Source organism: Nycticebus coucang, chromosome 15 (assembly GCF_027406575.1).
Source record: "Nycticebus coucang isolate mNycCou1 chromosome 15, mNycCou1.pri, whole genome shotgun sequence".
NCBI lineage: Eukaryota > Metazoa > Chordata > Mammalia > Primates > Lorisidae > Nycticebus > Nycticebus coucang.
Genome location: NC_069794.1, coordinates 87,594,450 through 87,608,975, shown reverse-complemented (window position 1 = coordinate 87,608,975; position 14,526 = coordinate 87,594,450). Strand labels below are relative to the sequence as shown.

Here is a 14,526-nt window from a genome sequence, read left to right as displayed (position 1 = left end):
AAGTCTGCACTCAGAGCCTCACAGGGGCTTAAAGTCCCACATGGCTCCTAAAGTGCTACTGGAAATGAGGAATGTTCACAAAATGGAATGGAAACTTACTGTCAGGGCCCCAACACTGTGACTGTAGAAATTCCAAATTTCAGAGGCCATTCAAAAGTGTTAAATGCTGTCTTCTTAGAATGTAGAGTATTTGAGGGAAGCAGAAGGAAGTAGGGTGGTTGAGGTAGGTTGATAATCAGGTTATGAAAGACCTGGAGTTTACATTTTGCTCCTGTTTAAAGTGGGTTGGAGCAGGTGAGGGAGACAGACTGGCTCATGATGGTGAACTGAGCGTACACATGAACGTGAACCTTTCTGCTCACCCCAGACTTCATTGCAGGAGATACTTTTAAAATGTGATGATGCCTTCAGTAGGTAAATATCAAGGAAGAATAACAAGGTGGATATTCCGAATTCCAGAGAGATGAAACAATCAAATGCAATCCATAGTCTTTAATGGGATCTTGACTCAAACAAAGCAGCGTCTCTCTGAACATTAAAAACCTGGATGGAAGTGGAAGACATTATTCTTAGTAAAGCATCACAAGAATGGAGAAGCATGAATCCTATGTACTCAATTTTGATATGAGGACAATTAATGACAATTAAGGTTATGGGGGGGGAAGCAGAAAGAGGGACGGAGGGAGGGGGGTGGGGCCTTGGTGTGTGTCACACTTTATGGGGGCAAGACATGATTGCAAGAGGGACTTTACCTAACAATTGCAATCAGTGTAACCTGGCTTATTGTACCCTCAATGAATCCCCAACAATAAAAAAAAAAAAAAAATCCACAGAAAACGTGAAATTTAGAAAGCAGATGAGATCAAATTACTATTAAAACAAAAGTAGAAAAACTGTAATTTAAAAGACACAGAAAGAAGACATGCAGAGGAAAATGATTTTAGTGATAGTTCAGGCTGAATGCTGGCAAAATCAAAGATGAAAGTGGCGGCACAAGGTTCAAATTAGTTGAATGCAGAACACCTGGGCCAGGGGGCCCCCTGGATTTACCTTGGACTCTCCCGACTCACTCGTATTAGAGCAGAAGCAATGGTACTTTTAACTCTGGGATAAAACCCAGGAACTGCTCTCTAAGGAAAGTGAACTCCACGTGAGACAAGGGCTGCTGGTGTGGGTAATTCTCAGACCTCTAGAACTGAGATGGAGAAGAAAAGCAAAGGCATTTCTTCCCAGAGGAATTAAAGACTAAGGCCTAGTTTGAATTTTTTTTTATTGTTTTATTTTTATATATATATTTTTTTAGGTGTTTATTTATTTTTTTATTGTTAAATCATAGCTATGTACATTAGTGCAATCAAGGGGTACAATGTGCTGGTTTCATATACAATCTGAAATATTCTCATCAAACTGTTAAACGTAGCCTTCATGGCATTTTCTTAGTTATTGTGTGTAGACATTTGTATTCTGCATTTAATAAGTTTCGCCTGTACCCATTCTAATGCACCATAAGTGTGGCCCCACCTATTACCTTACTTCCACCCTAACTTCCCACCTCCCTTCCCCTCCCCTCGCGCTTTCCCCATATTCTTATGCTATAATTAGGTTATAGCCTTCATGGGAAAGCTATAAATTAGCTTCATAGTAGGGCTGAGTACATTGGATACTTTTTCTTCCATTCCTAAGATACTTTGCTAAGAAGAATATGTTCCAGCTCCATCCATGTAAATATGAAAAAGGTAAAATCTCCATCTTTCTTTAAGGCTGCATAATATTCCATGGTATACATGTACCACAATTTGCTAGTCCATTCGTGGGTCTATGGGCACTTAGGCTTCTTCCATGACTTAGTGATTATGAATTGGGCTGCAATAAACATTCTGGTACGATGTCTTTGTTATATTGTGATTTTTGGTCTTCTGGGTGTAAACCTAGTAAAGGAATTATAGGATCGAATGACAGGTCTATTTTTAGATCTCTAAGTATTCTCCAAACATCCTTCCAAAAGGAACGTATTGGTGTGCATTCCCACCAGCAGTGTAGAAGTGTGCCCTTTTCTCCACATCCACGCCAACATCTCTGGTTTTGGGATTTTGTTATGTGGGCTACTGTTACTGGGGTTAGGTGATATGTCAAAGTAGTTTTGATTTGCATTTCTCTGATGATTAAGGATGATGAGCTTTTTTTCATGTGTTTGTAGATTGTGCATCTGTCTTCTTTAGAGAAGTTTCTCTTCAAGTCCCTTGCACACCGTGAGATGGGATCACTTGTTCTTTTCTTGCTAATACGTTTGAGTTCTCTGTGGATTCTGGTTATTTAACCTTAATCAGAGGTATAACCTGCAAATATTTTCTCCCATTCTGAGGGCTGTCTGCTTGCTTTACTTACTATGTTCTTGGCTGTGCAGAAGCTTTATAGTTTGATCAGGTCGCAGTAATGTATTTTTGATACTGCTTCAGTTCCCTGGGGAGTCCTCCTCATAAAGTATTCATCCAGGCCGATTCCTTCAAGAATTTTCCCTGCACTTTCTTCAAGTATTTTTATAGTTTCATGTCTTAAGTTTAAATCTTTTATCCAGTGAGAGTCTTAGTTAATGGTGAAAAGTGTGGGTCCAGTTTCAGTCTTTTACAGATCGCCAGCCAGTTCACCCAGCACCATTTGTTTAATAGGAAATCATTTCCCCACTGAATGTTTTTAATTGGCTTGTCAAAGATCAAATAATGGTAAGTGGCTGGATTCATCTCTTGGTTCTCTAATCTGTTCTAGACATCTACCACTCTGTTTTTGTGCCATTACCATGCTGTTTTGATCAGTATTGATTTATAGTACAGTCTCAAGTCTGGTAGCATGATTCCTCCTGCTGTGTTTTTATTGCTGAGTAATGTTTTTGGCTATTCGAGGTTTTTTCTGATTCCATATAAAACAAAGTATTTTTTCGAGGTCTTTAAAATATGATAATGGAGCTTTAATTGGAATTGCATTAAAATTATATATTGCTTTGGATAGTATAGACATTTTAACATGTTGATTCTTCCCAGCCATGAGCATGGTATGTTTTTCCATTTGTTAACATCTTCAGCTATTTCTTTTCTTAAAGTTTCATAGTTCTCTTTGTAGAGATCTTTCACGTCCTTTCTTAGGTATACTCTCAAATATTTCATCTTCTTTGGCACTACTAAGAAAGGAATAGAGTCCTTGACTGTTTTTTTGGCTTGGTTATTGTTGGTGTATATAAAGGCTACAGATTTAAGCGTGTTGATTTTGTAGCCTGAGACATTGCTGTATTCCTTGATCATTTCTAAAAGTTTTGTAATAGAATCCCTAGTGTTTTCCAGATATATGATCATATCATCTTCGAAGAGTGAAAGTTTCATCTCTTCTGACCCTATGTGGATACCCTTGATCGCCTTTTCTTCCCTAATTGCAATGGCTAAAACTTCCATTACAATGTTAGAGCAATGGAGACAATGGGCAACCTTGCCTGGTTCCTGATCTAAGTGGAAATAATTTCAATTTAACTCCATTCAATACTACATTGGCTGTGGGTGTGCTGTAGACGGCCTTTATTAGTTTAAGAAATGTCCCTTCTATACCGATTTTCTTAAGTGTTCTGATCATGAAGAGATGCTGGATATTATCAAAAGCTTTTTCTGCATCAATTGAGAGAATCATATAGTCTTTATTTTTTAGTTTGTTTATGTGCTGAATTACATTTATAGATTTACGTATGTTGAACCAGCCTTGAGACCCTGGGATAAATCCCACTTGATCAAGGTGTATTTTTTTGATGTGTTGTTGGATTCTGTTTGTTAGGATCTTATTGAATGTTTTTGCATCAATATTCATTAGTGATATTGGTCTATAATTTTCTTTTCTTGTTGGGTCTTTCCCTGGTTTAGGGATCAAGGTGATGTTAGCTTTGTAGAATGTGTTGGGTAGTATTCCTTCTTTTTCTATATTTTGGAAGAGGTTTAGTAATATAGGTACTAGTTCTTCTTTAAAGGTTTGGTAGAATTCTGACGTAAAGCCATCTGGTCCTGGGCTTTTCTTTTTAGGGAGATTTTGTATAGTTGATGCTATTTCAGAACTTGATATAGGCCTGTTCAACATTTCTACTTCGTCCTTGGTAGGTGGCGTACTACCAAGTATTGGTCGATTTCTTTCAGATTTTCATATTTCTGAGAGTAGAGTTTCTTGTAGTATTCGTTAAGGATTTTTTGAATTTCTGAGGGGTCTGTTGTTATTTTGTCTTTGTCATTTCTGATTGATGAGTTTGAGATTTTACTCTTTTTTTTTCCTGGTTAGGTTGGCCAAAGGCGTATCTATTTTATTGATCTTTTCAAAAAAACAACTTTTGGATTTATTGATCTGTTATATAATTCTTTTGTTTTCAATTTCATTTAATTCTGCTCTGATTTTGGTTATTTCTTTTCTTCTGCTGGGTTTGGGGTTGGAATGTTCTTCCTTCTCCAGTTGCTTGAGATGTCCTATTAAGTTATTAATTTCCTCTCTTTCTGTTTTCCCGAGGAAAGCTTGCAGTGCTATAAATTTCCCTTTTTGGGACTGCCTTTTCAGTATCCCAGAGGTTCTGATAATGTGTGTCTTCATTGTTGTTTTGTTCCAAAAATTTGGTGATTTCCTTCTTAATCTCGTCTATAATCCATCTATCCTTCAGCATAAGGTTATTTAGCTTCCATGTTTTTGCAGATTCCTGTTATTGAGTTCAACTTTTATTCCATGATGGTCTGAGAGGATGCAAGGAATAATTTCTATTTTTTAAAATTTGCTGAGGTTGGATTTGTGGCCTAGGATGTGGTCAATTTTGGAGTATGTTCTGTGGGCTGATGAGAAAAATGTATATTCAGTTTTGTTGGGATGAAATGTTGTGTAGATATCTGTTAAGTCCAGATGTTGAATGGTTAAGTTTAAATCTAAAATTGCTTTGCTTCTTTTTGGAGGATCTATCCAGCACTGCTAGAGGGGTGTTAATATCTTGAACTACTATGGAACTGGAGGAAATCAAGTTGCTCATGTCTGTTAGAGTTTCTCTTATAAATTGAGGTGCATTCTGGTTAGGTGCATAAATATTAATAATTGAGATCTCATGATATTGAGTATTACCTTTAAGAAATATGAAGTGTCCATCATTATCCTTCCTTATTTTGGTTGGTTTAAAGCCCATTGCATCTACGAATAGGATTGCAATGCCTGCTTTTTTCTGCTTTCCATTTCCCTTGAGTATAGATGACCATCCCTTCACCTTGATTCTGTATTTGTCTTTTAATGTAAGATGAGATTCTTGTATGCGGTAGATATTGGGCTTGAGTTTTTGTATCCACTCAGCCAACCTGTGCCTCTTTACAGGACAATTTAAACCATTCACATTTATTGAGAATATTGATAAGCCTTTCAAGAGTCCGGTGGACATTTTTAATCCTTTTGCGACAGTGGAAATTGGAATTTGATCAAAATTTTCTGGGTGGGTTTACTTTTGTGGTGGAGGATTACACTGGTTTTTATGGAGGATAGGTATGAGAATATCCTAGAGAGCTGGTTTAGTTATGGCAAATTTCTTCAACATGTGAATGTTGTTAAAGTATTTAATTTTGCTGTCATAAATGAAACTCAGTTTAGCTGAATATAGGATCCTGGGTTGAAAGTTACTTTGTTTTAGGAGATTAAAAGTCGATGACCATCCTCTTCTAGCTTGAAATGTTTCAGCAGAGAGATCTGCAGTTATTCTAATATTCTTACCCTTGTAGGTGATGGTTTTCTTTCATCTGGCTGCTTTCAGAATTTTCTCTTTCATATTAACTTTAGTGAAATTGATTATGAAGTGTCTGGGGGATGTCTTATTCGGGTTGAGTCGTGCTGGAGTTCTGAAACTGTCTGCTACCTGAATTTCAGAATCTCTCAGCATGTCTGGAACGTTCTCTTTCATAATCTCATGGAGAAAAGACTCTGTGCTTTGTGAAGCCACTTCGTTGCTTTCTGGGATCCCTGTAAGACAAATACTGGTTTTCTTCAAATTATCCCAGAACTCTCTGAGAGGGTGATCTGTTTTTGCCCTCTATTTCTCTTCCTCTTTGAGAGTGGGAGCATTCGAAAGCTTTGTCTTTAATGTCAGAAATCCTTTCTTCTACTTGCTCCATTCTGTTATTGAGGGATTTGACTGTTTTTTTCAGATCTTTGAGGGCTGCAACTTCTTGTCTCAGTGTGTCAAAATCTTTGGTCATTTGGTCTTCGAATTCATTGAATTCTTGAGATATCTTTTGGGTTACTACTTGGAATTCTAGTTCGATCTTATTTGCTATCCAGATTCTGAATTCGATTTCTGACATCTCAGCTATTTTAGTTTGTGCATGGGATCTTGGGCTGTGTCTGCCCCATTGATCCTTGGGGGAGTTGATCTACTCTGATTATTCATATTGCCTGAGTTTATCTGTTGACTTCGCCTCATGATTGTTTCTTCACCATTGCCTCTAGGTGTCCTCAGAGTTGGGGAGGTGCCTCTCCAAGATCAGACCCCAGCGGGATCACTATATTATTGCTGGATCATTGTAGGGAGTGACTCTGTGTAGCTCCTCTGTGGCTTTCCCAGCCAGGGAGTTCTGGTTGTGGGAGCAGCTCCAGAGTGTGACACAGCCAGATCCAGGAACAGGGTGTGGTGGTGGTGGTGGGGACAGGTGAACGTGGTTCTAGGAGTGCCTGGTGCCCAGTGACTTTGGCTTAGAGAGCCCAAGCCTGCAGCAGTCTCTGGCCAGGAGAAGGCCTCTGCACAGAGACAGGAGGACTCCGGAGGGCACACGGCTACCAGGGTCCCTGGCCAGACGAGCAGGCTGTTGTGGAGGCAGGGAGGGTACAGGAGGGAGGACGCGGGGTTGCGCGGCTCCTGGAGTTCCTGGTCAGGGCGTGTGGAGGCCCTGCAGGCGCAGCTCTTACCAGGGTCTGGGCGGGGGCAGATCGCTGATCGCGGCACAGCTCTTACAGAGGTCCGGACGCTGATCGCTGATTGTGTGCAGCTATTATGGAGGTCCGGGCACCGATAGCTGATCTCGCGCAGTTCTTATGGAGGTCCGGGCGCCGGTGGTTATTTTATTTTTTATTTTTGCATGTTTTGGCTGGGGCTGGGTTTGAACCCGCCACCTCCGGCATATGGGGCTGGCATCCTACTTCTTTGAGCCACAGGCACTGCCCTGGCCTAATTTGATTTTGATAATTAGCTGGCTCCAACCTCTCTGCCCTGCAGCCTTTGCTTCCACATTAAGGGAACTGGCTGTAAGGGAAATACCACCCTAACTGCAGGGGAAACTGCTTCTTCACATCCACTTAATCCTCCATTCGTATTTGTGTTTGGATAACCAAGAATTGCCAGACATTAGCAGACCTAGACACAAATGCACAGATAGATCAGTTATTCCAGAGATAGATTTTTAAAGCACTATAGGCTAAATGTTTGTGCCCCACCCCAATTCACATGTTGAACACAACCCCTAAGGTGATGGTGTTAGGATGTGGGGCCTTTGGCAGGAGTTTAACTCTTGAGAGAGGAGCCCTCATGAATGAGATTAGCATTTATAAAAGAGGCCTCAGAGTCCAGGCGTGGTGGCTCACCCCTATAATCCTGAGCTCACATGTTCCAGACCAGTCCAAGCCAGAGCAAGACCTCATCTCTAACAATAGCCGGGCATTGTGGCAGGTGCCTGTAGTCCCAGCTACTCGGGAGGCTGAGGCAAGAGAATTATTTGAGCAATTCTTGAGAGTTTAAGGTTGCTGTGAGCTATGATATCACAGCACTCTACCAAGGGTAACAAAGTGAGTCTCCAAAAATAAATAAATAAGTACGGTCATAGACCCTTCACACCTTCTACCAAATGAGGACACAGGGAAAAACTGTCATCTGTGAACCTGAAATTATGCCCTCACCAGACACTGAATCTGCCAGCACCTTCATCTTGGGCTTTCTAGCCTCCAAACTTTGAAAAGTAAATTGCTGTTATTTATAACCTACCCTGTTTATGGTATTTTGTTATAACAGCCTGAATGAAGTAGGACATAAGACAATAGAAAAAAAAATTTTCAAGTCTACTAATTTTCATCCGCAGAGAGGATATCATATCTTAAAATAGCCAGTTAGGAAAAATAACAAAAAAAAATGAAAGAAAAGAAAACATCTTAGAAAGTAATAGTTTAGGGCTCAGCACCTGTAGCTCAATTGGCTAAGGTGCCAGCCACATACACCAGAGCTGGCAGCTTCAAATCCAGCCTGGGTCTGCCAAACACCAGTGATAACTACAACCAAAATAGCTGGGCATTGTGGCGGGCACCTATTGACCCAGCTACTTGGGAGGCTGAGGCAAGAGAATTGCTTAAGCCCACGAGTTTATTTAATTTATTTAATAAACTTTATTTAATTTCTATTAACATAAGTTTAAATTTAAACTGCCACATGTGGCTTAGGTATAGTAGATCACACAGTTCTATATTCTATAATAAAGCACCACCAGATAAAAGAGAAAAAATTAAGTATTAATTTTTGGAAAGCAAGAACTCAATGACAATAATAAATATTATATATACTTTAATATATTGGAAATATAGATGAAATAATTTTTTAAAATAGATTAAAAAATTCACTTAAGATAGAAAACTTCAATTTACCAGTAATCATCAATATGAACAGAAAGAGGTACACTAAAACCTATCTATAAATGTCTGCAGGACCAGATGCTGTAGACACGTTTCACCCAAATTTCAAGAAGCAGATAATTTCTGTGTTTTATGAACTATTCAAGATCATAGAGTAGTATATAAGCCTTCTATTTTATTCTTCAAGGCTGGCATAACCCTGATGCCCAAACCAGGTAAGACAATACCATAAAAAAATCGTATTCAGCTTCAGTCATGAACATAGATGTAAAAGTCTAAGAATGAATGAATTGAGCTAATCACACATTATAAATGGTTTACCCCAGCAATGCAATGATAACTTGACATCAGGAGATCTACTAAGGTAATTTACTACCTAACAGATGAAAGAATAAAAAATAATTCATACTGAAAAAGCACTTGATAAATTTTAACACACATTTTTGATTCTTAGCCTACAAACAGAAAGAAACCTTTTTAACTTAATAAAGGATATTGATCAAAAACCTCCATTAAATACCATATTTTGTGTTAAAAACATTTGAAATACTCCTGCCAAAGTCAGGAACAAGGCAAGAGTCCTCACTGTCACTTTTGCTATTCAGCAACATTTTAAATGTTCTAGCCTGTGCTTTAAGATTAATAAAAAGCACACATCTGGAACAGAGACAAAAATACCATTTTTGTTAAGCTAGTATGATTGTCTACCTAGAACATTGAGAAAAATCAACTAAAATATATTAGAACAAAATAGAGAGTATCATAAAGTAGATTTGAAGCAAGTTCCTTATACAGAAATCAATAGCACTTTCTGTGTCCGCTATAACCGATAGCACTTCTATATGTTAGGTATAATCAATCAGAAAATGTAAGCGAGAAAAGATGTAACCTTCACAGTGACCTCCAAGAGGATACAGAAAAAAAATCTATGTGAAAGTCTATAAAACTGAAGAACATAAAAAAACCCAAATTCTCTGAGAGTCATAGTGACAAAATAGGGAGATTTAGTATAGCATTGATACTCCCTAATAAACTGTTAAAATAAATGCAACCATAATCAAAACTTTTAACAGGGTTTTATGACAAGTCCATGCCAAAATTCCGTTGGAAAAGAAATCATGGGAAAATATTTAAGAACCAAATTAGAAAATAACAAAGAGGGCAACATGAGCTGTATTAAATACCAGATATTTGGTAGATAGACCAGTGGATAGACCAGTGGATCAGGATAAAGTCCAGAAACACACACACATCCTCTCTCACACAAGAGTAACATTTGAAAACAGATAAGCCAATAATGCTATTGGGGCAATTAGCTCTGCATTTGAAAAAATGAAATCAGATATCTACCTCATGTTAACCACCGAATCAACTCTAGATAGGATAAAGAGCTAAATGCAAAAACAAAAATCATTAAAGTATTAGAATACACTATCATGGCACATTTTAACATAAACAGAGATGGCTTTGAAAGCAAAACAAAATTCACCAAAACCATAAAGGAAATAGTCGATTTATTATTCAATATTAAATACCTATTAGCGATAAGAGACCTAATAATCAAAATTAAAGGGCGAGTGACAAAAAGTGGAAAAAAATAGTTGACTAATACCCAGAATATATAAACTCCTACAGAGAAATAAGAAAAAGACAACCCACAAATAGGAAGGAGAACAAAAGTGATTAATAGATACCGTGCAATAAATATAAGGTGCAAATTGCCACTGAAATGAAAAGATACTTGACTTCATCATTCATTAGAGAAATGACAATGAAAAGGAAAATTGAGAGATATTTTTCTATTTTGGCAAAATTTTAAAAATATTAAGAATGATCAGTCTTATTAAGGATTTGAGGAAATGGGTATTGAAATATATTGAAATAGACAAATTTTGTGTCTTTTCAGAAGAACAATTTGGGATATTTAAGTTGAAAAACAAGCAAAAACTTTGCAATCTTTTAATTCTGATTCTAGGGTATATGCTTATTTGAACAAAAATATATTTCCAAAGGTGTTCATCACAGCACCGTAACGTCACAATCCAGTATTAGGAGAACGGCTCCAATATCACAGTTGGAAATGAAGAAGATGGGATCAGGGTGGCAGAGGAGCACATCCACCCCAGATCCCAAACATGGTTTTTTTGTTTTTGTTTTTGTTTTTTTGAGACAGAGTCTCAGACTGTCACCCTGGATAGTGTACCCTGGCATCATAGCTCACAGCAACCTCCAACTCAGGCTCAAGCAATCGTCTGGCCTCAGTTTTTCTGTTTTTAGTAGAGATGGGGTCTCACTTTTGCTCAGGTTGGTCTCAAAGGAGTGGAATATAGCATTTAGATCTTCCTTTGTTCTCTGGAATGTGTGTTTCACCAAAATAAGTTGCGTGGGAGAGTCACCAGTTTGGTTCTCTCAGCAGTAAACAGACTTTCCAGCAGGAAAACTGGGTCATAAGAATCCTATCTATTGTTTAATGAGATGAGAGAAATTTGCAGGAAAGCCACGGTGGTGTAGCAGTGGGAGTCAAAATTTAAAAAAAAAAAACAAAAAACAAGACATTCAGATTTGTAGGTACTGAGGATATGAAATGAATAGTTCCTGTCCTGGAGGGTCTTGGAGTTGACCGTTCACTCAGCTGTAGAGCCAGCACCATGGTACATGTCACCGTTATTTCATCCTCTCGCACATGACATTTTCTCTAAGCCCAGATGGTAATTACATGGTGCGACTGCTTCTCTTTCAGGCAAAAATAGACCTCTTATTAGTTGGAGATGTCACTGTTCGCTACCTGTCTGATACGGTGCAGAAAGTCTTCTCAAATTTAGCAGAAGTCACCATCACTACCAGTGATGTGAAGGCGGCGGCAGTGCTTCTGGATGACTGCACATTCCACATGGTTTTCCTGAAGATGACTTCTCTCAGTGCTGAGGACCTGGAAGCTGTCAAGTTAATTAGGTAAACTTCAAAAACCTTGACTCTATCTGCTGAGCAGTTTTTTTTTTAAACCTGTTTCTATAAAAAAATCCTTAAAAGATGATAAATTTCTGCTTTAATTTTTAAAATACTTTATTTTAAAATGCCTGGGCAGAATCTATATTCACATTTTCATTGCCAGTTTGACATACTGTTGTTATAAGAATTATCATTTTAACTTGAAAAGCGGTAAGTATGGGTGAGAATTAAGTGCCTGAGAATTAATCGCCCATGGAAATGCATTTGGCATGTGATGCTTACATTATCCCCATAGGTGCTTCTTTTTAATAACTACATCACTAAAGTGGCACATCTTTCCAGAGTTCATTAATTGTTACAGTGGATACTAAAATAGATGAGCACTGCTTTCTGTCTTGTTGGCGGCGGACAAGAATGTCTCTGGGAGCTGTGAGGCCCTCTAGATTCCTTGAGTGTAGACACTGCCACCTCTAATGTTTTTGTTTAGTTTTGTAGCTGCATAGTCCTGTTTCTTTCTCGCCCACTTCTGTTCTAGAGAATCAGAGCCCAGTGGTAGGAGAATTAGGTTCTTCCTCACCTGACTGTATCAGATTTTGAGCTGTGTAGGGTGTGTTTCGACAGGGTTAGATCAGAACAGATTTGTTCCCCTTCTACAAAATACTTGGGAGAGAAAGTGAAATGGTAGATAATATTGGAAACATAAGAGCTTGTCAAAATTATATGACAGGCTTTTCTAGGCTAACAGAAATTTCAGAGACAATATTGTGATCCCTGAGTAAAAGCTAAGGCAAGTGATGTTAGGGGGGGAAATAAGGTTGGAATGAAACGAAGCCCACGCCAGTGAGTCCCCGGTTAAAGACAGACAGACAGACGCCACTCCTGGGGTTTCTTAGAACAGTTGATCTTCTGTGTTTCTTTTGCCTTTATACGAGGAATGCAAACTCCAGACAAACCAGAAAAACTATCCTCTTCCAAGTGGATTTTACTTCCAGAACACATTGCGAACTGCACTCTTGAGAATATGCCTATTTCACCACCTATGGGCGCCGGCCCCATATACCAAGGGTGGCGGGTTCAAACCCGGCCCCGGCCAAACTGCAACCAAAAAATGGCTGGGCGTTGTGGCGGGCGCCTGTAGTCCCAGCTACTACTCGGGAGGCTGAGGCAAGAGAATTGCTTGAGCCCAGGAGTTGGAGGTTGCTGTGAGCTGTGTGATGCCACGGCACTCTACCGAGGACCATAAAGTGAAACTCTGTCTCTACAAAAAAAAAAAAAAATCTAGAGACAGAGTTCCCATGTTGACAACTCATCATCAGTTTTCATTTATATCATATTTTAAAATGTTATCGGGCAGCACTTGTAGCTCCATGGGTAAGGTGCTGGCCACATACACTGAGGCTGGTGGGTTCAAACCTAGCCTGGGTCAGCTGAAGCAACAAAGACAACTGCAACAATAAAATAGCTGGGTGTTGTGGTGGGCACCTGTAGTCCCAGCTACTTGGGAGGCTGAGGCAGGAGAATCACTTAAGCCCAAGAGTTTGAGGTTGCTGTGAGCTGCGATGCCATGGCACTCTACCCAGGACAACAGCTTGAGACTCTGTCTCCAAAAACAAACAAAAAAACCCCCACAAATGTTATATGATAGCTATATGAGGTGGATAGAATAAGGTTTCATCATCCCTACTTGACAGATGAGAAAACTGGGCCACAGTGACTTGCCTAAGAGCACATGGCATGCTTTCAGAAAACTCAGGCTAGACCTCCTCCCTCTTCTCTTCATGTGCTTTCTACAAGTCTGTAATAACTTGACATTCATATTGAACCTCTTTTTCACCTCTGAGGTTCAGTATATGCTAAGCTTAGTGTAAACCAAACAGATATGGTTTTAGGAGAGCACAGGGACAGGTCAGTACAGTTGGTCTCTCTCATCATTCCAAGAGTGGGATCCTCACTGGGCCTCTCTGAACAGGGTAAAGCTTTGTATTTGCCAGTTATCAAAGCTACAGGTTGAGCAGGATAAGAATAAAGTTCTGTTTAAGAGCCAGCTTTATGTTCAGTTGCAGTTCTTGAAACCTAGGAGGTTAAAGGAGAGATTTTCCTCTGCAGCTTTTATTGCTGTGAATAGCAGAGCTTAAGATTTCTTAGCAGAGAAAAGAAGTATATGAAGGTACTAAGTGTACAGATTTGCATATGGTAGTTCTGTATTATTTTTCTTTGAAAGCATTCTTTTGAAGAAATAGAGGATAATTCTTGTTGTTCATCTTTTATTGCAGTATTCCCAGTATCCAGCATATGTCTTGAGAAATAGCAGATATTTTCTACTTTGGTGTAGGTGTGAGTGGTGTTATGAATGAGTGGGAGAAATGCCATTCTGGGGCAGACAATGAGTTTTAGCTTTTGTGTTCCTCTCTGAAAAAGGGACAAAGGTTTTGTGTGTGTGTAAACTTTGCTTTCGTGCTGCTTTCAGAGGCTAGGAATGTTTCTGAAATTCCCTTTCCTGCCCTCAGCACTCTTACAAGTTTATCATTAATGGGTTATTTAAACCCGTATGCAGGATGTTTATAACTTTCAGCTGTGGTTTTTCTTAAGGTAATGAGTCCTGTACACATTCTACCATTTTTATAAGGAACTTGCATCTTTCTTAAAGCACTATCTCTTCTGAGCTTTGGCTAACATTTAATGACTAAACCAAAACGCAGAATCTGATTTACCTGTTAGTTTGCTGTATTTTAGATTTTTCTCATGGTTTTGCAAGATCTCAAAATCTGAGTAGGAAATTTAAAGCTACTTACCCTACTCTTGTCTACCTGGGTACTTTGTGTTCACTGCCAGTGAATGAGGAATTTGCAGTAGAATAAAATTGTCTGTATTTATTCTCAGTATTGAAGCACCTGATCACAAATATGCATCTGTATAGCATAAGAATTTTTA

General features: G+C 38.8%; 1 protein-coding gene across 1 annotated transcript in view; it reads left to right on the top strand.

Annotated features, from left to right (window-relative positions):
* Positions 1-14,526, top strand: part of SOHLH2 (spermatogenesis and oogenesis specific basic helix-loop-helix 2) — a 140,328-nt gene that overhangs the window by 91,947 nt on the left and 33,855 nt on the right. The window contains 1 exon segment of the mRNA XM_053563894.1: positions 11,387-11,598. Within this exon segment, the coding sequence (XP_053419869.1) occupies positions 11,387-11,598 (212 nt within the window).